This window comes from Taudactylus pleione, unplaced genomic scaffold (genome assembly GCF_031769625.1).
Source record: "Taudactylus pleione unplaced genomic scaffold, aTauple2 ptg000828l, whole genome shotgun sequence".
NCBI classification, from domain to species: Eukaryota; Metazoa; Chordata; class Amphibia; order Anura; family Myobatrachidae; genus Taudactylus; species Taudactylus pleione.
The window spans coordinates 3,149,907-3,177,306 of record NW_028285230.1 but is presented as its reverse complement, the minus strand read 5'-3'; the positions used below and the strand labels follow the sequence as shown (position 1 = coordinate 3,177,306).

Here is a 27,400-nt window from a genome sequence, read left to right as displayed (position 1 = left end):
CTACCAAGACCTTCACCTCCTCCATTCCTGCCACCCTGTCTCTGGTTCTATTGTTGTGTTGTTATCTTGTTACCCCATGTACTGACGTATTGTTGTGTTACCTTGTTACCCCATGTACTGACGTATTATTGTGTTGTTATCTTGTTACCCCATGTACTGACGTATTATTGTGTTGTTATCTTGTTACCCCATGTACTGACGTATTATTGTTGTTGTTACCCCATGTACTGACGTATTATTGTGTTGTTATCTTGTTACCCCATGTACTGACGTATTATTGTGTTACCTTGTTACCCCATGTACTGACGTATTATTGTGTTGTTATCTTGTTACCCCATGTACTGACGTATTATTGTTGTTGTTACCCCATGTACTGACGTATTATTGTGTTGTTATCTTGTTACCCCATGTACTGACGTATTATTGTGTTACCTTGTTACCCCATGTACTGACGTATTATTGTGTTGTTATCTTGTTACCCCATGTACTGACGTATTATTGTGTTACCTTGTTACCCCATGTACTTACGTATTATTGTGTTGTCATCTTGTTACCCCATGTACTGATGTATTAGTGTTGTTATCTCGTTACCCCATGTACTGACGTATTATTGTTACCTTGTTACCCCATGTACTGACGTATTATTGTGTTACCTTGTTACCCCATGTACTGACGTATTATTGTGTTGTTATCTTGTTACCCCATGTACTGACGTATTATTGTGTTGTTATCTTGTTACCCCATGTACTGACGTATTATTGTGTTGTTATCTTGTTACCCCATGTACTGACGTATTATTGTGTTGTTGTTACCCCATGTACTGACATATTATTGTGTTGTTATCTTGTTACCCCATGTACTGATGTATTATTGTGTTACCTTGTTACCCCATGTACTGACGTATTATTGTGTTGTTATCTTGTTACCCCATGTACTGACGTATTATTGTGTTGTTACTAGCCATAGTGATTCTACCATGACCTTCACCTCCTCCATTCCTGCCACCCTGTCTCTGGTTCTATTGTTGTGTTGTTATCTTGTTACCCCATGTACTGACGTATTATTGTGTTACCTTGTTACCCCATGTACTTACGTATTATTGTGTTGTTATCTCGTTACCCCACGTACTGACGTATTATTGTGTTGTTATCTCGTTACCCCATGTATTGACGTATTATTGTTACCTTGTTACCCCATGTACTGACGTATTATTGTGTTACCTTGTTACCCCATGTACTGACGTATTATTGTGTTGTTATCTTGTTACCCCATGTACTGAAGTATTATTGTGTTGTTATCTTGTTACCCCATGTACTGACGTATTATTGTGTTGTTGTTACCCCATGTACTGACGTATTATTGTGTTGTTATCTTGTTACCCCATGTACTGACGTATTATTGTGTTGTTATCTTGTTACCCCATGTACTGACGTATTATTGTGTTACCTTGTTACCCCATGTACTGACGTATTATTGTGTTGTTATCTCATTACCCCATGTACTGACGTATTATTGTGTTGTTATCTCGTTACCCCATGTACTGACATATTATTGTGTTGTTATCTTGTTACCCCATGTACTGACGTATTATTGTGTTGTTATCTTGTTACCCCATGTACTGACGTATTATTGTGTTACCTTGTTACCCCATGTACTGACGTATTATTGTGTTGTTATCTCGTTACCCCATGTACTGACGTATTATTGTGTTGTTATCTCGTTACCCCATGTACTGACGTATTATTGTTACCTTGTTACCCCATGTACTGACGTATTATTGTGTTACCTTGTTACCCCATGTACTGACGTATTATTGTGTTGTTATCTTGTTACCCCATGTACTGACGTATTATTGTGTTGTTATCTTGTTACCCCATGTACTGACGTATTATTGTTACCTTGTTACCCCATGTACTGACGTATTATTGTGTTGTTATCTCGTTACCCCATGTACTGACGTATTATTGTGTTGTTATCTCGTTACCCCATGTACTGACGTATTATTGTTACCTTGTTACCCCATGTACTGACGTATTATTGTGTTACCTTGTTACCCCATGTACTGACGTATTATTGTGTTGTTATCTTGTTACCCCATGTACTGACACTATTATTGTGTTGTTATCTTGTTACCCCATGTACTGACGTATTATTGTGTTGTTATCTTGTTACCCCATGTACTGACGTATTGTGTTGTTATCTTGTTACCCCATGTACTGACGTATTGTGTTGTTATCTTGTTACCCCATGTACTGAGTATTATTGTGTTGTTATCTTGTTACCCCATGTACTGACATATTATTGTGTTGTTTGCTCCCTGTATGGTGCTGCAAACGAGTTGGGTACGGGATGTAAAGTGACAGTGAGTAGCTGATTGATTGGTACTTTATTTTGCTCCACGGCTTAGTATATCTTCCCCATGACTTTAAGTCCATGGATAAGGTCCATTGTTTGTTGTCCCTTCCATTTGCTGGTTCCACACTCTTCCATTAAACTACAATGACATGAAGACAGATGTATTTTTTTTAGCCTCCTGCCCCCAGTTCTATATCTAGTGTTCCCGTTAAGCTGTTTTACCGGGGCGCTGCCCCCTGCCCTGCTGGCGGCGCCCCACCGATAAAGCCTGCTGGGTGCCGTCCCCACCTGCGGGCCGCAGTGTCCCGCGGGTGGGTTGAAGATGATGACGATGGGGGTGAATAGATGCCGTGCGCACGTGCGCGGCTTTTGTTCATGCCGCAGGGAGAGATTTGGGGCTGCCCAGCATCTCTGTGAGTGCAGGGCACGCCTCTCACAGTAATGAAAAGGGGGTGCGTCTTAAGGACAACCACCTTTCCAATTGACCATGCCCCCTTTTGGGCTCGCCCCAAAAAGTGCCCTGTTCATTGGCAAGCGTCCTGGCCCCTGCCTGCGCTAGCAGGAAAACTAGTATCTACACCCAAACCTATTCCCTTCACTGATGAGGAGTCTACTGTAGGTTGGACAGATCTGCTTCTTATGTGTCTCTCTTTCAAAAGGTTAAAGGGAATATCTGGATGCTATAACATTTTCTTATGTCACACTTACCCCAGGAGACCACGTATCTCTGCCCTGTTACACGGTAATCTGGTGCTGTCCTCTGCTCCCAACAAACATCAACAAATCAGCCAGCTGGATCATTAATGTTTATTCAACCATCTGATCATATCAAACGCTAGATTGATCTACATATGAATGGATGTTGGATAAATAAATACAGACGCAGGGTTGGAATTTTGTGAATGGGCCACCAGCGGTGCACATTGTGCCATGACTTTAACCCTTCCATTGCTGTGGAGTTCATATTTCCCTGGTTGGAGAGAATTAACAGGATAAAAACCATGAACGAAAAACAATGTTTGTATCCACATCTGAAAGAATTATTAGTTCTTCTCTACACGGACCACACGGTCTTCCCAGGAACTGGCCTCACGATCTGTCCTCTCTACTGCTCCGCGGAGAGACTAACGCACCGAGTCTCTCTCACACCATGATGAATTGATGGGAGTAATTAGCATGCCTATTGGTAAATCTGTTTACACTTTTTGTGACGTTCCTTTATATCATCAAATCAGTGAATGGTATTGTTATATATTTCCATAGACAGCTGTTCTTGAGCAAGTGAGATGCAGGTTACGCAATTCTGGTACAGTTAAAGAACCACTAAACCAAAAATGCAGTTCCTTATATAAAAGATCTACGAATAACATTCACAAGTATATGTGTCAAGGTCCCCATACTTGGATAGAACTTCAGATGGCCACCATTTGTTGTGCAGCAGAATGTACGCTATTGTTCTCTGTTACCAGCCTAAAAAAAAAAAACCTAACAACACTGTCAACCAGTAGGATTGCTAGGGGGTATAGGGGTCTATTTACTAAGCAGTGTTAGGAGACAGAGTGAAAAGTGATAAGGTGCCAGCCAATCAGCTCCCAACTGTCAGTTTTCAAACACAGCCTGTGAGATGACAGCTGGGAGCTGATTGGCTGGCACCTTATCACTTTCTTATCACTTTTCACTCTGTCTCCTAACACTGCTTAGTAACTAGACCCCATAGTTACTAAAGTGCGGGTCTTTAGAAGTGGAGATGTTGCCCATAGCAACCAATCAGATTCTACTTATTTATCTAGCATCTTCTAGAAGATCATAGCTAGAATCTGATTGGTTGCTATGGACAACATCTCACACTTTACTTAGTAAATATACCCGCCTAGCATAAAGTCTTCTGTGCATTGGAAAACAATTCTTCCCATGATGACTATCTTCCACATACATAGATGTTATCAGGAGATCTCTTATAAAAGCCGACTTGTTTTAAAATGTTTAGTGGTCCTTTAAGGATCAAAAGAAATGTACACAGGTAGAACCCATTTCATGAAAATTGGCTCAGATCTACTGTCTCAGCACAGGTAACCTATGACAGACATATATAAAACATATGCATGCGTCCCCCTTTCATTTTAGTTGTTTTAACAGGTTTGCAGAATCAAAAATGTCTGCCAGCAAATTCTGCAAACGATCAATGAAGCCTCAGAGACTGGCGTAACGCAATGACTGACCTCCGTGCAGCCACAAAGCCCCATAGACAAGGCGTCAGGATGTCCTAGGGTGTAAGGATATTGTCAGAGCAGGCACAATGGTCTTTTATTGATTGAGGTGGCCTTGTCGGTGCTACAAAGACGTATGACGTCAACACACACACAAAAACAAAAAAACAGCCAAAAAAAGAAATCTGTCAAGTAAAACAATTGCAGCGAGTTTTATGCTACAAGGAAATGGATAAACCTGGGGTATAGTAGTCTCCCATCTGTCCTGATATGTACAACCAGAAGGGGTGGGACTTACAAGGAGGTGGGTGTGGCCAGAGAGTGTCTCATGGGGGCTGGGCTTCAGCAGTCTTTTATTTTGTACTGTATGTTGTCCGCCGCACAATTACTATTGTACATCACTCCATAGTTTTTACCATGTATTAACACTTTTTTGGTTTCATAGGCGTAATATGTTTTTGTTTTAGTTTGGGTCTTCCTACGGCATTGCTGGCAGCCCTCCATAATAGTACTGTCACCTACACATAAGCAGCAATGTTATGGCTGGCACCAATAATACTGAGAACGCAGTCTATCAACTAGTTAGGATGTAATGATGTCAGTGAAGCAGCCGTTGATCATTATTCATGAGATAAAAATGGGATATTCATGAGGTACTGGTTCTAAGTGAAATGACAGAGTGCCTTCTCATGTGTATTGGTTCAGCCCACAAAATGGCTGCTTCCACTGTAAAGTAATCGTTGTTACTTTAATGGTAGTAACAATCAGACAGAACCACAGTTTAAAAAAAAAAAGGTTGACTTTAAAAACAGCTTTGGTGAAGGAAATGAACAGGTGATCTTTTTTTTTTTGCTGTATTTAAATATATATATAACTAGACAAATAATGTTTTATACACGCCACATATCTTTAAAATCCCAAACAATGGCATGGACTGAGAGGAGGTTCTCTGTACGGGAACACCGTGCCCCAAATGCAGTAAAGTGCCTGATTTAAAAAGTGCCGAGATTTTGACGATTGAGCTCCAAGGTTTAAAGTAGCAACTGGTAACAATGCAAAACCAACCCGGTTTTGTATGGTAAAAAATTGCTGCTTTAATTCTAACGTGCTAAAGCATCAGAATCTTGTCACATTGCAAATCTCGCACTCTGTTACGCTTGGGTGCAAGTACTGACGTCAGGACAAAATAAGATATACAGGCGTTTCATTAACGCCACATAATTAGGTCCTACCCTGACAATATTTCCTTTACCACATTTTGTTTCCTCACAAAATACATCCTACAAATAGAAAGTCTAAGGCGTACGTTAAAATACACTGAATTCTCCCAGTTATAACAACACAAAAATTACATCGCAAGAGATTCAATGTTACAACTGAGTTAATGGTTGGTGTTTCATTCAATATGAAATACCACTTGCTAAAAAATGGATTTAAGGCATTGTGACAGGCCCAGGTATGAATGGGTCATTTGTACTGTGGTAGCCTGTGTAAAACTCAATTAAGAGCACTGGTTAATTTCTACTGGGTAGAAGTACGAATGGGATATCATTTTATGACAAAAGCAGACAAGAGTAATGGGAATGAGTGGCACTTACTCTCTTAGTGTAAATGCATTTAGTTACTTTGGTGTTGTATATTTAAAATTGTGAAGTGATCGTTAAATTATGCAGATTGTTGTTCAATAAAACTAAATCACTTTCTGATAATTTTGCAGCACAGAAAAATTAAACCTAAAAGGTCCATTTTAAAGAGCGCTGGCACAGTTGTGTCCTCAGTCACCTAACTTGTTAGCGCCATATGGCGTGTGGCGCTTGGCGTGAATTAGATGATCCGCCACAGGCAGCAATCCCCATACTTTCCACCCTTTTCCTAAATTGTGCATTGTAGTCGCAAACAAAGTCACTTACAGTGCTCCAGGGACACTAGATTAGTACTTTTGTCGCAAAGGATTTAGCACAAAGACGCAGATTAAGCGTAACGATACGAGGCGCAAGGCATGAAGCAGGCCACTTGTATAGGAACTCCGTCTTTCGCCTTCGTGCCCAGATTAATGGTGCATACACACGGTCAGATTTCTTGGTCGATTTAAATGATAACGATATCGTTTGATCGTTTAAATCAACCTTTTTTTGCCCCCTCAAACAACCAAACGATGTGCGGGCACGGATGGTCGGTATTGATATTGACCATCGCCCGTGCATGCAGGGCAACCTTTTCGATATCTACCAAGTTAGCCTGGTTAATATAGGGACCCTCAATCGTTGATCAGGGGTCATTATAGTAGTTGGGGGAATGGATAACGATCATCCAGCACATGCTGGTCGATCAGATAACGATATCTGATCGTTGTCTGATCTGACCATGTGTACGGTCCATAAGTCACACACTGAAGTACATGAAATACCATCGCTAGTATTCAGTGTATCCGTGCATTGTACAATTGTCGCATTAGTGATGGAAATAAGACGCATATTTTATGAAAAGGTCTCGGACGGGAAGCTTGGAGCAGCAAAGTCCATGGTGTGCCAAATGGGTCTATTTCAGCATAAGTGTATGTGGGTACATCTGTATGTTAGGATGATCAGAACCAGTGTTGTATTACATATTACATAGGCTGCCCAGAACAGTGACACACTCTCAGTGGAAAAGCCCCTGTGCTATTGCAGTGTAAAACACAAACATATTAATAAAATGCATTGCCCGAAAAAAAAAAAAAAAAAAACTTCTTTGTGACTTCTTGGGGACATGGAATGAAAAAATAATTCCATCCGATTTCCAACAATGGATCTGAAATATTTACAAGATATAAGGGAAAGTTTACTGAATCACAGTCCAAGTATAGTTTATTTTCATTTCATGAAGGACCATTCGAGTCCTTTAAATGTCTCTAGAGAGGATACATAGCTGGCTTATCGAGTTAATTGCTCCTATCAACAGCTCTCGAGGTCGGGCCAGATGAAGGTAACTGCCCCCCACCCCCTCAAATGCAGGCTAGCTGACCGAGAACCATTCTAAACTGCTGGGTGCTGTGACTGAGGTCTTTGACTCTCTCCACCATATCCTTGGCCGCTGATGGTGATGGGTACTGAAGTGCTGCTGTCTTGGTGGTAAGAACTATCTCCTTGAGCTTGTCGCACATAAGATTGCTGTAGTGGGTGATTTTGTTGCGAACGTCCTGAGCTTTGGCTTGGCGCGACAATGTGTCCCCAATAAAGACCAACTTATGGGCGCTGAGGATGACAAACTTGCTGTGAGCCACAAAAATTTTGGGAGGTTGGTTGCTACTGATGGAGCTATAGAAGGCATCGATGGCGTTGGTCAGGGTGGTGACGTTGGCCTCACACTGCTCTTGGTAGAAGAGGAGCAGCTGCCGGTCGGAGTTGCTCAGGGTGCTGCGCACTTGGCCGTAGTGTTGAGGGGGCGTCCAGTTTGATAGGTCATTTTCAATCGGCCGCGCAACTTCCTCTTCCAAGCGTTCAAACTGTTTCAGCTGAAGGTGGAGACAAAAAAGTTAATAGGCAAACAAAACATTCGGGTACAAAGGGCCTGTCTCAGATGTGTATACAAATGCCATCGCAGCTACAATCTCTCACGAATTGCAAATTGGAAAATATGCTAATGACTCGCCGTCCAGTGCTTAGAGACGCCCACTGAGAGCATCTCACCACCGCTGCTCACGCACAAAATCGGAAACATCGAACGCAGCCCTCTGAGTAAGTCTAAGCTGCCGCAGAAATAGCGGTTCTCCAGCCACGCAGAGGGCTCTCCTGCTACGAGCAAGGACGCCCTAAAAAAACAGTGTTTAAAAGGTCCGACGCGCCTGCGTTTCTCTAGCCACCCCCCTTTACCTCCCCCACACGCTGACTACCTGTCACTCACTTTGCGAGTGAATCCTCTGCATCAGCGTAAACACAATACAATCGCTGCACGTGCACAGTGTGGCTTACATAAATGCGAAATGGTTAACAATCACTTGATCTGCGCAAACTTCGGCATTTGCGTGCGGATCTGAATCAGGCCCAGTGTTTGGTGGCGTTGATAAAGGCTATTAGCGAAGGCTTTCATAACTAAAAACCAATGTAAGGTTATTCTATTTATAGCCCCTGAGAACAATATGGTTTCCAAACTCCGCCCTTACAGCCCAGGTTTTAAAGATATCCATATTTGAGTCCAGATGATTAAATCAAATTGACTGAGGTACTAATTAAGTTGCCTGTGCTCAAGCATGGATATCCTTAATGTATGGACTGTAATGAAGGAGCTGGGAAACCTCTGCAATATGGTCTTGTTCATTGGGAATTGTAAAAGCAGAAAATAATAAAGAAACAGGTTTCATACTGATTTAACCTGGACATATATGGGCAGACCCTGTTATACTGTAATATGGGCAGACCTGGTAATACTGTATATAGGCAGACCTGGTTATACTGTATATGGGCAGACCTGGTAATACTGTATATGGGCAGACCTGGTAATACTGTATATGGGCAGACCTGGTTATACTGTATATGGGCAGACCTGGTTGTACTGTATATGGGCAGACCTGGTTATACTGTATATGGGCAGACCTGGTTGTACTGTATATGCAATGTCGGACTGAGCATGAAGGGCCCACTGGGGGAATGCAGTGATATGGGCCCATGCTTAGGGGTGTGGCCAGCCTCCACTGAGCTTGGCTAACCATTACAGAGTGCATGGACTGGTCCCCTTAAAAAAAAAATAAAAAAAAATTATATATATATATATATATATATATATATATATATATATTATAGTGTAACATATGTATAGTTGAAGTGAACAGTCTTAAACCTGATCCCTAGAGGAGGGGGGGGGCCCTCAGGCTGGTAGGGCCCACTGGGGGATTCCCCTGTAGCCCTGTGGGCCAGTCCGACCCTGTGTATATGGGCAGACCTGGTTATACTGTAATATGGGCAGACCTGGTTATACTGTATTAGGTGCAGACCCTGTTATACTGTAATATGGGCAGACCTGGTTATACTATATATGGGCAGACCTGGTTATACTGTAATATGGGCAGACCTGGTTATACAGTATATGGGCAGACCTGGTTATACTATATATGGGCAGACCTGGTTATACTGTATATGGGCAGACCTGGTTATACTGAATATGGGCAGACCTGGTTATACTGAATATGGGCAGACCTGGTTATACTGAATATGGGCAGACCTGGTTATACTGAATATGGGCAGACCTGGTTATACTGTAATATGGGCAGACCTGGTTATACAGTATATGGGCAGACCTGGTTATACTATATATGGGCAGACCTGGTTATACTGTATATGGGCAGACCTGGTTATACTGAATATGGGCAGACCTGGTTATACTGTATATGGGCAGACCTGGTTATACTGAATATGTGCAGACCTGGTAATACTGTATATGGGCAGACCTGGTTATACTGTATATGGGCAGACCTGGTTATACTGTATATGGGCAGACCTGGTTATACTGAATATGGGCAGACCTGGTAATACTGTATATGGGCAGACCTGGTTATACTGTATATGGGCAGACCTGGTTATACTGTATATGGGCAGACCTGGTTATACAGTGGAGTGATGAGCTACAGGATTTGCATCATATATGACATGGGGCAGATGTCTCAAGCCTCCTTCAGAGTGTAGACATGGACAAGAGCAGTTTCCCATAGCAACCAATGACCATCTACAGATGTGTCCCCATATATTGTTGTTGCAGTTACGCCAAAGAGTCCTTCTTGGCACCAAGAGTCTTTTTCGCTCGAAAACGCGTCTTACTCGCAATGCCATGTCTAAGGGGCCTATGTACTAAGCCTTGAAGAGAGACACAGTGGACGGAGATAAATTATCAACCAATCAGCTCCAAACTGTCTGTGGTTGAACAATGACAGGCTGTGGTTGAATAATGACAGTTAGGAGCTGATTGGTTGGTACTTTAAGGAGACTGAGCTGATTAATTTGTTATGTGACACTTGTATATCTGAGTGTGACCGAGTCTGAATCAATATACGAAGTGCTATGCTGCAGCGGCCGCAGATTTTTCCACGCCAAGATCTGTTGTGCTTCAGGGTCAGTCGCACACGAATATACAAGTGTCGCAAATCAAATTAAAAGTGCAGTCTCCTTGTGTGTCTTACACACATCACACATCAGGCGTCTCGCGCTGCGTGGCGTATTGAGGCTAGATGTATGAGGGCGCATGAGGAGCTAGCATTTATCATGTAAATCTTATCATGTATATCCTACAAAATGAAAGGTAGAAGCTGATTGGTTACTATGGGAAACGTCTCCCCTTCTCCACACTTTAGAAGGCCTGGCACATCTCCCCCTAGTTAGTTGGTCGTCAGCTGACCAAATCTCATGTACTCCTGAAAGACATCTGAATGCTCCCAACGTTGATTTGGAGAGCTACCTGTTTTGGGTGACACACAGCAACTTTGTGGCAGGAACAGAACTCAGTGTATACTGGGCCAGATTCAGACCCGCTCACAAGCGCTATGCGCTCGCAAGCGGGTCGATGGCCAGGCGCAGCCCCAGTGCGAGCGAGAAATCACTCGCTCTGGCGCTCGCATCCAAAAGGGGCGGCTGTCGATGTTGATCGACAGCTCGCCCCGTTTGGTAGGCGGGTCGGGGGGGAGTGGCTGGCCAAACGGAGGCGTTCCCAAAGGAACGCCTTCCGTTTGGGGGCGGCCCCACTGACATCACGAGTGATGTCAGTGGTGAGCTTCCGGCTCTATTAGAGCCGAAAGCTCACTGGGGCTTGCGGGAACAAGACCATCACCTAGCCGCTCGCAAAAAGCTGTGTTTGGTCACCTACAGCTATGTGAGCGGCCAGGAGGCCAGTTTTAAAAAAAAAAGTGGCCGCCCTGATTCAGAGCGAGTGCTCGCTTTTTGCGAGCGGCTCTGAATCAGGCCCACTGAGGATAAATGGGTTGTATATAGTATGTGGCAATATCACCCTAGGTGGCGATAGTGAGCCATGTATTCTGTGTTGGGCTGGAGGGATCTACCCTGTGTGGGCGGATCCTCCAGCCCCACACAGAATACATTGCCACAATTATTAGCACAGGAGGAAAAGGTAGTGTTACTGTATTGGGTACTGTATTAGGATAGAACAGATTTCAGCAACTATGAACCAGAGCTGCTGAGTGGTTAGCAAATATGAGGTTCCTGCAAGGAAATTATGGTGGGCCATTCGGATGTCTGTGGCGGCACGCTGCATAGTCCCCTATCCATCCTCCATATTGTACAAACTTACATAAACATATGCATCTGATTAGAGTGCACTTTATATACAAATATAGTACATTTTAAGCATTATTATTCTACCAACACGGTAAATGATATCAGTTTAGAATATTGCAGAAAAAACTGTCATTGTTTACAAGCTACCTGATTATAAACGCACCCCTGGCTACGGATCCCAGTTACTTCTCGCTGTGCTTCCTGATGGGAACATTACAGAAAATGTATTCACCTCTACATCAAACACAAAGAACACTTCCCTGATACATGTATGTTGCATGCAGGAGATCCCTTATAGAAAGATCTGACACACAGACGGACAGCATTGGTTTAAACTGCAAACCTGAAACTCTGCTCATTCTCTAACATAATAGTCCCAGAATGTTGACAATACTTCAAAAGAAGTGCCAGACCTGCAAGAGCTCCTGTGTACGGTCAGCCCAGGGGGGTCTTACCTGCAGCGGCAGCACCTGAGCGGATGCATTGTGCGTGCTGCAATCTACCTGGAGGACAAGATAGACAGAGACTTCTTACATTTACCTGTTGCTGCTCCAGGTGACCCTTTCCCTGACGAATAATGTTTCCCTTTTCCAGCAGCTCCTTTTGTGTTTTTTCAAACTCTTCTTTACCCTGCATTAAAATACAGAATATTTTATAACACTGAACTGCTCACAAGAAAGAATAAAACTCCTTCATAAACAGTTATAGTGGCGTATTGTTTCCGGTATAGAGACGCGGGCAATTTGTCGCCATGACCCAACAGTGAACACAGCAGAAGGGTCACTTGGAATGGGATCATTGATGCCCACAGAGAAAGGATCAATACGCACAAGGGAATCGGTATGAGATGCCCAGCGCTCTGGATCCCGGCTGTTAGAATCCCAACGCTGGCATCCTGAAAGGGTTAACATACCGACACTTGTTGGTCAGTATGCTAACCCTCCCCCTCTCTCTATCCTAACTCTAACCCAGTGCCAACCCCTCCCCCTTAGTGCCTTACCCTAACCCTCCCTCTAGTGCCTAATCCTAACCCCTAACACTAAACCTAACCCCCCCTAAGACCCTGATACTTACCTTCGGTATCCCTAGCGCCCGGGCTTCTAACCGTCGTCGGGATTTCGGCACCAGTAATAGGAGCGTCAGCATCCAGACCGCCGGGATGCCGAACGCATATAGCCTCACAAGTGATCATGATGGATGAAGTATGCAGCATGTAGTATTTCACTCTCACTATAGTCTGTATGTGTATATATATATATATATATGCGTCTCTTTTCTTCAGTGGTGCTCTAAATATGCTCTGTGGGATCATCCACTACCTGAACATACTGTATATCCAATAATAAAAGTGAAGACTTAGTAGGCAACACAGCACAGAGATGACATGTAATGCAAAGGCTCAGCGGAGCTGATTTATTGTGAGACAGGTGGGCATCATTAAACCAAGGTGGTATAATAGCCATCCATATCACTATGTCTGATTACTGCACCTGAAGAAACTGGCACCCATTACTCTTTGCTCTCTGCCAGGTGACCGGCTTTTTTAATTAAAATAAAATGCAATCCTTCCTTACTGTGTCTGACATGAACTAATATAGGTGATATATACAATAAATTAAATGGGCAATTTAATGTTGAAGCATATAAGTAGTCTGGTATTTCCAATTAATTATCCGACAGCTTTGTAAGTGATTTGTTTTTTCCTGCCAATGTAATTGGACACTGCAACTAAAGCGTGAAGAACAGGCTTGCAGTATTAGAGAATACCACTAGATGGAGTATTAAAATATGCACACATGCCTCTTTCTATTAAAGCAGACTTGTCAGCTAAACACAACTGCATGTAATAAAGATATCTGAACAGACAGCAAATAATTTAACATAAGTTTACAGTTACTGTGTGTTACGGTTGTATAATTTTTTTCTATATCCAGCTTTTTACATGTCATCTGTAAATATTCATGAGCATTAGAGAGTATAAAAAGTCCCTGTACTGGCAGGAGCATGCTCACTGTGCCCCTGAGAAACATCCCGTGACATCATCAAGCTGCCAGCTTGCAGGACATTGGCTCTGACTGATCACATGAGCTCAGTGCAACAGAACTTCTGCACTTACCAGCAGCACATTTACATAATATTTATATCATTAGGAAAGCACAGAGGGAAGGACAAAGGACCTCATTCAGAGTCGCTCGCAAAAAGCGATCGCTCGCTCTGAATGAGGGCGGCCGCTTTTCTTTTGAAAGGTGGCCTACTGGCCGCTCGCTAAGCTGTGGGTTACCACCCACAACTTTAGCGAGTGACTAGGTGATGGTCGCGATGGTCGAGACCATCGCGGCATGCGACGAGACCTTTGCGGTAGGGTCTCGTCTACCGCCAGCCCCAGGTAGCTTCCTGCTCTAACAGAGCAGGAAGCTCCCTACTGACATCACTGGTGATGTGAGTAGGACCGCCTACAAACGGTCAACATCGACATCCGCCCCTTTTGTAGCGAGCCCCGGAGCGAGTGCATTTGTCACTCGCTCCTCGGCTTGCGCATCCTCAGTGCGAGCGCTGCGCGTGCGCAGGCACTCATCATCGACCCGCTTGCAAGCGCATAGCGCTTGCGAGCGGGTTTGAATGAGGTCCAAAGTTATTTAGCATATATTACTCAAATGTATGTGTGTTAGTCAGGTGTCACATATCAAATTAATCAGCACCAGTGATCTCAAAATACGCACTATAGCGCGTTTTTACACGCTACAGAAAACTGGGGACCCGCTGGTGCTGTGGTAGCCAATCGCTGCGCGGCGGTGTCTTCCTGGCCAATCGATGCACGGCGATGTCTCCCCGGTCAATCGCTGCACAGCGGCGTCTCCATGGCCATCCGCCACGCGAGGATGTCTCCCCAGCCAATCACCGTGTGGTATATCCCCAGCTATTCACCCTCACCGCCTGAGTCCTGACTCCCGGGGAGAGTAAAGAAGTGGGGAAGCCAGCATAGGTTGGGCAGCAGCAGAGAGGAGCGCTGTCCCTGCAGGCTAAGCAGGAGGCAGTGTATCAGGAGTATAGACAGATGGACCATGATCCTGATGAAGGACACGGCATCACCTGCACAGAAGTACGGTGGCGAGCAGCATTGTCAGTGGTGCCGGGACCCTCTAGCAGCCTGCTGAGCTCTCTGTACATAGGAGGTGGACAGCACACGGGGCAGAAGGGAGCTGCAGGCAAACAACAGTGACTCGGCCAAGGTCTCCCAGCTGAAGCAAAGGAGGTAAGCATTGCCCCAAGTGCTATCTACCCTTACCCCCTCCCTACCACCAGTACTGCCCCAGCTGCTATCCTGACCCGCTCCCTACCCCCAGGACTGCCCCAGCTGCTATCCTGTCCCCCTCCCTACCCCCAGCACTGCTCCCAGTATTGCCTGCCCCTAACGTACTCCTTGACCCCCAGTACTGCCCTAGCGGCTATCTACCCTTACCCCCTCCTTGTTCCCCATACTGCCCCAGCTGCTATCTACTCTTGCCCCCTGTCTACCCCCGGTGGTGCCCCAGCCGCTATCTACCCTTACCAACTTCCTACCCCCAGTACTGCCTGCTTCTAACACCCTTCTTGCCCCCCCAGTACTGTGCCAGCTGCTATCTAACCTTGCCCCCCTCCCTATCCCCAGTTTTGCCAGCCACTAACACCCACCTTGATCCCTTAGTACTGCGCCAGCTGCTATCTACCCTTACCCCCTTCCTTGTCCCCCATACTGCCCCAGCTATCTACTCTTGCCCCCTCTCTACCCCCAGTGGTACCCCAGCTGCTATCCTGACCTCCCTCCCTACCCTCAGCACTGCCCCTAGCACCCTACTTGCCCCCCAATACTGCCCTAGCAACTATCTACCCTTACCACCTTCCTAACCCCAGTACTGCCTGCCCCTCACACCCTTCTTTCCGCCCAGTACTGTGCCAGCTGCTATCTAACCTTGCCCCCCTCCCTATCCCCAGTTCTGACAGCCACTAACCCCCACCTTGATCCCTTAGTACTGCGCCAGCGGCTATCTACCCTTACCCCCTTCCTTGTCCCCCATACTGCCCCAGCTGCTATCTACTCTTGCACCCTACTTGCCCCCCAATACTGAACTAGCAACTATCTACCCTTACCACCTTCCTAACCCCAGTACAGCCTGCCCCTAACAACCGTTTTGCCCCCCCAGTACTGTGCCAGCTGCTATCTAACCTTGCCCCCTTCCCTATCCCCAGTTCTGACAGCCACTAACCCCCACTTTGATCCCTTAGTACTGTGCCAGCTGCTATCTACCCTTGCCCCCATCCCAACCCCCAGCACTGCCTGCCCCTAGCCCCCTCCTTGCCTCGCAGCATTGTCGCAGCTGCTGTCTGCCCTCACCCCCCATAATATATGATGGGACCCAGAAACAATGGATTAGGATCCCAATTTTTTAAAGTGAGGGATCCCTGGGACCCACAATTTTTTCACAGCGCGATCACTGAGCACAGTCTCCTGGTGCGTCCTAGTCACATCGCACTGCGACTTAGACACATTTCCAGCAAAAAAAAGACACCTAATGCTAGCTGAGTCTCATGGGACCTGGCGCTCCAGGAGTGGTTGATTGGCACGTCTGCAGCAAAGCTGAGTGAGGACACATCTCTATGGCTGCCAGGTTCACATAAAAATGCCATCCAAGCCGATGACCAATGTATTGGTCAGGGGGTAGGCAAAGTGTGGCACTCCAGCTTCTGTGGAACTACACGTCCCAAGACGCTCTGCCACAGTTTTAGCATGCTCTAACAGAGAAACTGTGGCAGTACATGCTGGTAGGTGTAGTTCCACAGCAGCTAGAGTGCTACAGGTCACCTACCCCTGATATAGGAAATGCTAGACTCTACTGGGGAGGATGAATGGGACATCCCCACAGGAAATGGTAAATAAATACCCAATAATGTGTACTGTACATAGCCGCTGCCCGGCTGACAACTTACATATTGGCAGACATTTATAAAGGCATTTTATAAAAGAAATGTGTGGCTAAAAACTGGCACTTATTACACTCTCTGTAAGACCAGGCACAAAACAATCCCAAAGATAAAAAGGTAAAAACCTAAACGTGCTGTCACCTAGTAGCTGGTAAGGGGTTGTCAGCCTCTAAGAGGTTTGCAAACTGTATAAATAAATGTCTGGAAACCAGCGCTGACTGCAAGTTTAGAAAAAATAATACTATCTGAAAATCGGATACATAATAAAACATTCAACATTTATTAAAATATAACTCTCATATAGTAACACATAAAAAGGATCTCAGTACATGGTCATGTAATATAAAATGGCTCCTGATTATGCTTCTGATGAAGCTGGATGTCCTTTATCCAGCGAAACGCGTTGAGGTTTTTTATCCATGGTAATCGCTGCCAATCATTGGATGTGACTCCTGAATTGCCTGGGTAACCTTTCATTCATTTTTTGGAAGGTACTGCTCCATCTAGATCCATTTATACAGCTGCAAGTGGACTATTTACACAGCCTCACCATCTGCAGAATCTACGCTAAAGGACTGTTTATTATCATATAATGACTTGGTAAATATTTGCTGTTTGAGACTGTTGAGAGACTTTTGACAGCTTTTGAGGAGCAAATAGGGTTGAAGTTGCCAAAAAGGATAAATGAAAAGGGGCAGAATAGATGGGCCAAGTGGTTCTTATCTGCAGTCAAATTCTTTGTATCCATGTAAGCCCTAATTTATACTTCAATTCAGGCAGGTAAGATGGGAGAACTGCCTGCTCCCTCAGAGGCCTGGGAGGTCTCATGTTAATTCGCAAATCTCCCCAAATGCTCTTTCCAATGGTGAGAATCCATTTTGTTTCTGAACTCAGGCAGCAGCACAACATGATGCTGTTCAGTCAAATGTTTGCTCCAATGCACATCTGGGGCCACAACTAGAAATGTCAGGCTCTTGAACAAAGAGGGTCGTGGCTATATCACGTTAGTACTTAGAAATTTTGAGGCCCCATCCTAGTGATGGACCTTGATAGTCGATGGTTCACAATCATCGATGGTTTATTTCTGATGCCAGTTTTTCTTTTTTCCATTCAATGGTAGCTTTCATGTGTTCTCAAACATTAAATGGTGTAGAAATTATGGTTTCTAATGCAAAAATACAGCTGAATACATCTGTTAAAGAACCGTCCCAGCTGTGGTACAATCACGGGTCTCTCTTTTGTATGTGCCAACCGGGATTCTTGTGCATGTGCAAACCATTGCAATGTTTTTCTTTTATGGAACGGTTTGGAAGCGATGGGAACTAACAATCACACCTGAACTCTGTAAAAACACCTGAACTGAATACTCTTAGGTTTTGTTTTTTTATACATAGTGGTTGGATAAAGGACTTTTTGTCACCAAATGACATTCTCTTAAACTAGTATGTTTTTGATGCCTTAAATGACGTATTCGGTAACACAAACGACTGATGAATGTGTAAGATCATGGTTTCATAAGGCTTAGTGCTCAGAACCCCTGTAATTGTTCTCAGAGCCAGTGCCGGATTACAGGCACGGCAAATTTAACACCTGCATTGGGCCCCAGAGGAATCTGCGGCCTCCGCCAAGGGTGAGGAGCCCTGTACACTAATTTGTTATATGTCTGAGTCAATGGAGCAAGAAGCGTTTTCAGCAGGTAAAAGGAGACTGCTGTGAACAGACTATTAGCGGGACACAGCCAACTGCAAGCTCACTGGTTCTAGAGTAACAACCTTAACTTTTTATTCTGTTACATTCAGTAAAAGCATGCACAAACTTTATGTACCTTTAAAGTAGGGGTGTGCACCGGCCACTTTTCGTGTTTTGTGTTTTGGTTTTGGATCTGGATCTTTCTTCGTGTTTTGGCTCTGGATTGGTTTTGCCAAAACCACCCTTCCGTGTTTTGGGTTCTGGGTTTTGTGTTTTGGATCTGTATTTTTTTTTTAAAAAGCATAAAAACAGCTAAAATCACAGAATTTGTTGGTTTCTCTGCTCCTATGCTATTATTAACCTCAATAACCTTAATTTCCACTCATTTCCAGTCTATTCTGAACACCTCACACCTCACAATAGTGTTTTCATGTCCAAAAGGTTGCACCGAGGTAGCTGGATGACTATGCTAAGCGACACGAGTGGGCAGCACAAACACGTGACCCATCTAGGAGTGACACTGCAGTGGCAGACAGGATGGCAGTTAGAAAAACTAGGCCCCAAACTGTACATAATGCAAAGAAAAAAAAGAAGTGCAAGATGGAATTGTCCTTGGGCCCTCCCACCCACCCTTATGTTGTATAAACAGGACATGCACACTTTAACAAATCAATCATTTCAGCGCCAGGGTCTGCCACACAACTGTGGCTGAAATGATTGGTTCGTTTGGGCCCCCACAAAACAAGCTGGCAATTAATGTGTCCCTGCACAAACTGGCTCTACGGAGGCAAGATGTCATCCTCATCCTCCTCATCCACCGATTCCTCACCCTCTTCAGTGTGTACATCCTCATCCTCACAAAGTATTAACTCGTCCCCACTTGAATCCACCACCACAGGTCCCTCTGTACCTTCTGGAGGCTGGTCTCCCTGGAAGAGCTGATAATTCATTTTGATGAACATCATCTTCTCCACATTCTGTGGAAGCAACCTCCTACGCCTTTCGCTGACAAGGTTCCCGGCTGCACTAAACACTCTTTCGGAGTACACACTGGAGGGGGGGCAACTCAGGTAAAATAGAGCCAGCTTGTACAGGGGCCTCCAAATTGCCTCTTTTTCCTGCCAGTACAGGTATGGACTGTCTGCCATGCCTACTTGGATGCTGTCACCGATGTAATCCTCCACCATTCTGTCAATGGTGACAGTATCATATGCAGTGACAGTAGACATGTCAGAAATTGTTGCCAGGTCCTTCAGTCCGGACCAGATGTCCAAACTTGGTCCTGCCTGCCCTGCATCACCGCCAGCGGGTTGCTTAGGATACCTAAGTTTTTTCCTGGCAGCCCCAGTTGCGGGAGAAAATGAAGAAGGAGCCGTTGACGTGTCACGTTCCGCTTCAGCTGACAGTGTGTTCACCAGCAGGTCTTTGCACCTCTGCAGGCTTGTGTCGGCCGGAAAGAGAGACACCACATAGGCTTTAAACCTAGGATCAAGCACGGTGGCCAAAATGTAGTGGTCTGATTTCAACAGATTGACCACCCTGGAATCCTGGCAAAGCGAATGAAGGGCTTCATCCACAAGTCCCACATGCCGAGCGGAATCGCTCCGTCTTAGCTCCTCCTTCACTTTCTCCAGCTGCTTCTGCAAAAGCCTGATGAGGGGAATGACCTGACTCAAGCTGGCTGTGTCTGAACTGACTTCACGTGTGGCAAGTTCGAAGGGCTGGAGAACCTTGCACAACACGGAAATCATTCTCCACTGCGCTTGAGTCAGGTGCATACCCCCTCCTTTGCCTATGTCATAGGTGGATGTATAGGCTTGTATGGCCTTTTGCTGCTCCTCCATCCTCTGAAGCATATAGAGGGTTGAGTTCCACCGCGTCACAACCTCTTGCTTCAGGTGATGGCGGGGCAGGTTCAAGAGTGTTTGCTGGCGCTCCAGTCTTCGGCACGCAGTCGCTGAATGGCGAAAGTGGCCAGAAATTTTTCGGGCCACCCAAAGCGTCTCCTGCACGCCCCTGTCGCTTTTCAGAAAATTCTGCACCACCAAGTTTATTGTGTGAGCAAAACATGGGACGTGCTGGAATTTGCCCAGATGTAATGCCCGCACAATATTGGTGGCGTTGTCAGATATCACAAATCCCCAGGAGAGTCTAAGTGGGGTAAGCCACTGGGCGATGATTTCCCTCAGTTTCTCTAAGAGGTTGTCGGCGGTGTGCCTCTTACTGAAACCGGTGATACACAGCGTAGCCTGCCTTGTAACGAGCTGGCGTTTCTGAGATGCTGCTACTGGTGACGCTGCTGCTGTTGCTGCGTAAGGTGATACATCTACCCAGTGGGCTGTCACAGTCATATAGTCCTTAGTCTGCCCTGTTCCACTTGTCCACATGTCCGTGGTTAAGTGGACATTGTGTATAACGGCATTTTTCAGGACACTGAGGACACTTTTTCTGACGTTTCTGTACAGTCTCGGTATCGCCTGCCTAGTGAAGTGGAATCTAGACGGGATTTGGAACCGGGGACACACTACCTCCATCAATTGTCTAAATCCCACTGCACTAATGGCGGATACCGGACGCACGTCTAACACCAACATAGCAGTCAAGGCCTCAGTTATACGTTTTGCTTCAGGATGACTGCTGTCGTACTTCATCCTCCTCGCTAAGGACTGTTGGAGGGTCAATTGTTTAGTAAAAGTAGTGGTGTTCCTACTTCCTCTCTGGGATGATGAACGACTCCCAGCAGCAGCAACAGCAGCAGCGGCAGCAGTAGGCGTAGCAATGCAGGATCCTCCAGAGGAATCCCGGATAGGAGAGTCAGTCATGCCAGTGACATGGCCTGCAGGACTACTTCCGATCCTGACTAAGGAGGAAATTGACGAGGAGGGAGTTGACGGTGTGGTTTGCAGGCGCTTGGATACAACAGGACAACGGGATTTAGGTGTCCCTGGACTGCTTACGGTCTTAGCCAAAGTTTCTGAACTTGACAGTAACTTTTTATGAACGCGCTGCAGGTGCCGTATAAGGGAGGATGTTCCTAGGTGGTTGACGTCCCTACCCCTACTTATTTCACCTTTACATATGGTACATATGGCAAGACAGTTGTTGTCCGGATTTGGATAGAAATATTGCCAGACCAAAGAGGTGGAATGTTTGGTCTTCTGCCCAGGCATGACCGTGATGGGCTTTTTCATCCCACGGACAACAACTGTCTCCCCCGGAGCCTGATTTAAACAAACCACATCACCATCAGAATCCTCCTCGCCAACTTCCTCCTCAGCGCCAGCTACACCAGTATCCTCATCCTGTTGTACTTCAACAGTGACATCTTCAATTTGCATATCAGCAAGTGGACTGTGGGTGCTCCTTTCAGCACTTGCAGGGGGCGTGCAAATGGTGGAAAGAGCCACCTCTTCCCGTCCAGTGCTGGGAAGGTCAGGCATCGCAACCACCACCACACTTGGACTCTCCTTGGGGATTTGTGATATCTTCTTAGAAAGCACAGTTCTTCGCTGTGCTTTTGCCAGCTTAACTCTTTTGATTTTTTTAGTGGGAGGAGGGCTTCCATCGTCATGTGAAGCTGAACCACTAGTCATGAACATACTAGGGATCGACCTTAGCCGTTCCTTGCCACTCCGTGTCGTAAATGGCATATCGGCAAGTTTACGTTTCTCTTCAGCTGATTTAAATGTCTTTTTCAAGGTCATTTTCCTGAACTTTGCCATTTGGGATTGTATGTGCCCTCTACTATGACATTGGGCATCGGCCTTGGCAGACGACGTTGATGGCATGTTATCGTCTATGTCATGACTAGTGGCAGCAGCTTCAGCACTAGGAGGAAGTGGTTCTTGATCTTTCTCTATTTTATTTTTATCGGAGAAAGTTTGGTCCTCCATTTATGTTATATCGATTTGATATATACGTGCGGCTAAACACAGAAAATAATTTTTTTTTTGGTTTGGACTGGAGTGTACTTTGGGGGTTACAGCACCCTTTAACGGTCAAGCCAGCCGGCCCTTTACTTATGACACAGGCGCACTCTTGGCACTACTTTGTTGATGCACGTGCGGCTACTGCGCACACAATTCACAAACACAGAAAATAATTTTTTTTTGGTTTGGACTGGAGTGTACTTTGGGGGTTACAGCACCCTTTAACGGTCAAGCCAGCCGGCCCTTTACTTATGACACAGGCGCACGCTTGGCACTACTTTGTTGATGCACGTGCGGCTACTGCGCACACAATTCACAAACACAGAAAATAATTTTTTTTTTGGTTTGGACTGGAGTGTACTTTGGGGGTTACAGCACCCTTTAACGGTCAAGCCAGCCGGCCCTTTACTTATGACACAGGCGCACGCTTGGCACTACTTTGTTGATGCACGTGCGGCTACTGCGCACACAATTCACAAACACAGAAAATAATTTTTTTTTTGGTTTGGACTGGAGTGTACTTTGGGGGTTACAGCACCCTTTAACGGTCAAGCCAGCCGGCCCTTTACTTATGACACAGGCGCACGCTTGGCACTACTTTGTTGATGCACGTGCGGCTACTGCGCACACAATTCACAAACACAGAAAATAATTTTATTTTGGTTTGGACTGGAGTGTACTTTCGGGGGTTACAGCACCCTTTAACGGTCAAGCCAGCCGGCCCTTTACTTATGACACAGGCGCACGCTTGGCACTACTTTGTTGATGCACGTGCGGCTACTGCGCACACAATTCACAAACACAGAAAATAATTTTTTTTTTGGTTTGGACTGGAGTGTACTTTGGGGGTTACAGCACCCTTTAACGGTCAAGCCAGCCGGCCCTTTACTTATGACACAGGCGCACGCTTGGCACTACTTTGTTGATGCACGTGCGGCTACTGCGCACACAATTCAGAAACACAGAAAATAATTTTTTGGGGGGTTTGGACTGGAGTGTACTTTCGGGGGTTACAGCACCCTTAACGGTCAAGCCAGCCGGTCCTTTACTTATGACACAGGTGCACGCTTGGCACTACTTTGTTGATGCACGTGCGGCTACTGCGCACACAATTCACAAACACAGAAAATAATTTCTTTTTTGGTTTGGACTGGAGTGTACTTTCGGGGGTTACAGCACCCTTAACGGTCAAGCCAGCCGGCCCTTTACTTATGACACAGGCGCACGCTTGGCACTACTTTGTTGATGCACGTGCGGCTACTGCGCACACAATTCACAAACACAGAAAATATTTTTTTTTTTGGTTTGGACTGGAGTGTACTTTCGGGGGTTACAGCACCCTTAACGGTCAAGCCAGCCGGCCCTTTACTTATGACACAGGCGCACGCTTGGCACTACTTTGTTGATGCACGTGCGGCTACTGCGCACACAATTCACAAACACAGAAAATAATTTTTTTTTGGTTTGGACTGGAGTGTACTTTCGGGGGTTACAGCACCCTTTAACGGTCAAGCCAGCCGGCCCTTTACTTATGACACAGGCGCACGCTTGGCACTACTTTGTTGATGCACGTGCGGCTACTGCGCACACAATTCACAAACACAGAAAATATATTATTTTTTTAGCACTTGGGGGGAGCACCCCTGATGGACAGAGCACCTCCTGGACAACACTACAGCACTCCTTTAGGACTGGGACACTGCACAGGACTTTGGAGTGGACACAGCCCCTATGGAGAACTGACTGCACAACACAGTCCAGCCAGCCCCTATGGACTTTGAAGTAGTGGACACAGCCCCTATTAACAACAGCAGCACAGCACAACACAGCCAGCCCCTATGGACTTTGAAGTAGTGGACAACAGCAGCACTACACTACACTACACTACACAGCCCTAACTCCCACCCTCCCTCTTCACTGTCCACAGCCGAGTGAGAAAATGGCGCCGACGCGGGTACCTTATATAGGATCCAAAACCCGCGAGACTCGGAAGGCGGGATGATGACGTTTTGCCTCGATTTCAGATCCGAGTCAGGCGGGAAAAGTCGAGCCTGACTCGGATCGGACTCGGATCGGGGGGGCTCGGGGGGGTTCGGATTTCAGAAATCCGAACCCGCTCACCCCTACTTTAAAGGTAAGCATACTTTTTTAAAAGTTTTGTGAAAGCTTTTCCTTTACATTCTCTCCCTTCCGGCCTGAAGAAACCGGAGACCTGTACTTTAAGATCATTTGTGCTTTTCTTTTTCTAGACCCCTGTAATTAACCTCTGAATCATTTTTGTGAACCTCAATTCAGTTTTCAATTTCCAATGTTGTAGAGTTGCATAATATTGGATTTAAAAAAAATAAAAAATAAATCAAAAATGGATTTATTTGATTTAAATCAGATTTTTTTGGATTTAAATAGGATTTTTTATAAATAATATTTTTTTTAACAGTAAACGGTTTAAATTTTTAAACGTTTATTTAATTTTTTTTTATTTCTTAAAAAAACCTATTTAAATCATATAAATCAGTTTTTGATTATTATTATTATTTTTTTTTTAATCCAATTTTATGCTACCCTGCTTGAATGTGTCCCCTTTCAATTACTTTGTACGGTTGTGCAAAAAGTAAGTATATTACTGATAACAAACAAAATATGCAGAATAGAAACTTAGCAATAAAATATATTCATTTACAGGGCGCATTGCAAAGTGATAATCCTGGGGACCCATTCACTTTGGTGACTCATATTTTGTGCCCCAACATAAAAGGTTACAAAAGCACTGCTAGAGGGGGTCTGCGCAGTGGAAACCTGTGAAGTCCCTCCATCGGCTCCCACTGCTCTAGCAGAGACGGGGAAAAGCAGTAGACAGAGAGGGAGGTGGGCCGGGACAAGCTGAATCGGGACGCCTGTGAGACTAGGCCACCCACCCACCTTATCCCACGTTGACGCAATTAACATATTCAGACCCCCTTCCTGCTGCGCACAAACTGATGATACAAATCACACTAATCGTTGCACCACGCCCCAATGTGCGAGACTTGGTTATGGGAAACTTTATAAAATTTCCTTTTTAACGACATTTGACAACATTCATAATTTGGGGGGCATTTTCTGGGTGCTTTGCTGCCGGTGTGGACTGCAGTATGAATGAATCTAAATGTCAGGTATTAGCAACTTTATTTAAAACTGACCTGATCATCCTATTAAAATGAAAATGATACATTATACATTTGGGTTTTATGTCACAGTGTCTAATTTTCTATTACTGTCGTTTGATTGCTGTTTTTATGTACTTTGTCAGTGCCTGCAGCTGTTTATAATTGTATATTACAAAAACGTAGTTATTTAAACCAAAAAAAAAATAATAGTAATATATATATAAAAAAATAATTATATATATATTTACATAGACACAGCAATACAAGAGACAAGGGTTGGGTATGGGTTGCTGGCATTTGGGATCCCCTCGGTCAGAATCCTGATGCCAGGATCCCGACAGGGTTAACATACCGACGCATGTTGGTCGGTATGATAACCCTCTTCCTCTCCCTACCCTAACCCTCCCTTCCTGGTTCCTAATCCTAACCCCCCAGTGTCTGAACCTAACCCCCCCTCCCCACACCCTAACCCTCCCCCCTTAGTGCCTAACCCTCCCCCTAATCCCCAATACTTACCTTCGGGATGCCGACGGTCTGTATTCTGGAGCCGGGATCCCGACTACATCCCAAGAGACAATGATGCTACAACATTAGAGTTACCATACGATCCCTTCAATAACCTGAATCCTTATTCTTACCGCAGATCTCGGGTGCCATTTTGTAATAGCAGTGAGCACACCAGAGGTTGGTGTTTTCCCACCCTCCAGATTCCCCACAGACGTGTAATGTGTATACATGCTCACGTGATGCTATTATATCTCTTTTTACCACTGACATTAGTCACTTTACACTACAGACGTTTGCGGAGACAGATCAGATATCAAAGGTTGGAAACAGCACAATCCAGCTCTCTGTGACTGAATGCTTAGAGGGATACAGTTGTTCCAGGGCAGAGCAGCCCGGCTCACAGAGGCCCTGCCCAAACTTTAAAGTAGATGTCATGGAATGGAAGGGGGAAGCTGCCTCATTGTCCTTCCTGAGAAAATGACATTTAGTCCTCTCACAGACAAGCTTTATCATAAATAAAGGGGCACTGCATGTACAGGCTTTGATGTAAGTGCCGCCGTCCCTATTCTATACAGGATTTGTGTCTTGACATTATTGTGCTTTACTCACTTACGTACTTGTAAAAACGTAAATTACAAGTGGCCATCAGAAATGTATTTAATAACATTCACAAATATGTTAATGACCCAGGAACCTATTATGTGAGATAAGGATTTGATTAAGTTTTATGGACTTCCTGTTTCAACACGGTTCAAGGAATGTAAAATGGCCGACAACAGAAGTCAATTTCTGTACAAAATACAGAACTTTGTGTTTGATGACATCACTGAAATACTTCTTGGCGCCCAGCCAGGAGCCGACATCAGCACAATCTGACCCTACAAAAACACAAGCAAATTATTTTCCTGCATCTGCAGAAAACATAACAGAAAATCCTTCCGCCTCCCCATCGCTCCTTGCTGGGAGCCACTCAGGAGAATTGTGCGGAAAGCTGTGAAAAAGTGAAAGGTAAAAACGAAACTGAGGCTGCGTATTCAACAGATTCTACCGATGGGAGGTAGCTGTCCCCTTTAAGCAACGTTCACGACAGCTGTGTACACCTTGCTCAATATTATTCAGTGTTTTACATTGATAGACCCTTAACGGCAAAATGTAAATACTGTTAAATAAACGACCTGCCTGCCAACTAAACAGGATAGTCTGATTTTAGCAGACGCAGCATTTTCTGAAGGAAAAAAAAAAAAGCGCACAGTTGTAGCCAGATGGCAGGAAAGCTTCGGCTCGTTTATTGATGTGCATGAGTTTGCAGAATGACTGAAATAATTAAAGACTGGATTAATTAAACTTCACTG

The 27,400-nt window shown here is 45.0% G+C and overlaps 1 protein-coding gene across 1 annotated transcript in view; it reads right to left on the bottom strand.

Moving 5' to 3' along the window:
- Window positions 1–4,057: 4,057 nt before the first annotated feature.
- The window catches only part of BCAR1 (BCAR1 scaffold protein, Cas family member), a 134,219-nt gene continuing 110,876 nt past the window's right edge, over window positions 4,058–27,400 (bottom strand). Inside the window, exons 6-7 of the mRNA XM_088458349.1 lie at window positions 12,359–12,448; window positions 4,058–8,055 (exon numbers count right to left, since the gene is read on the bottom strand). Of these exons, the coding sequence (XP_088314475.1) occupies window positions 7,546–8,055; window positions 12,359–12,448 (600 nt within the window). The 3' untranslated portion in view covers window positions 4,058–7,545. The remainder of the gene's footprint in view (window positions 8,056–12,358; window positions 12,449–27,400) is intronic.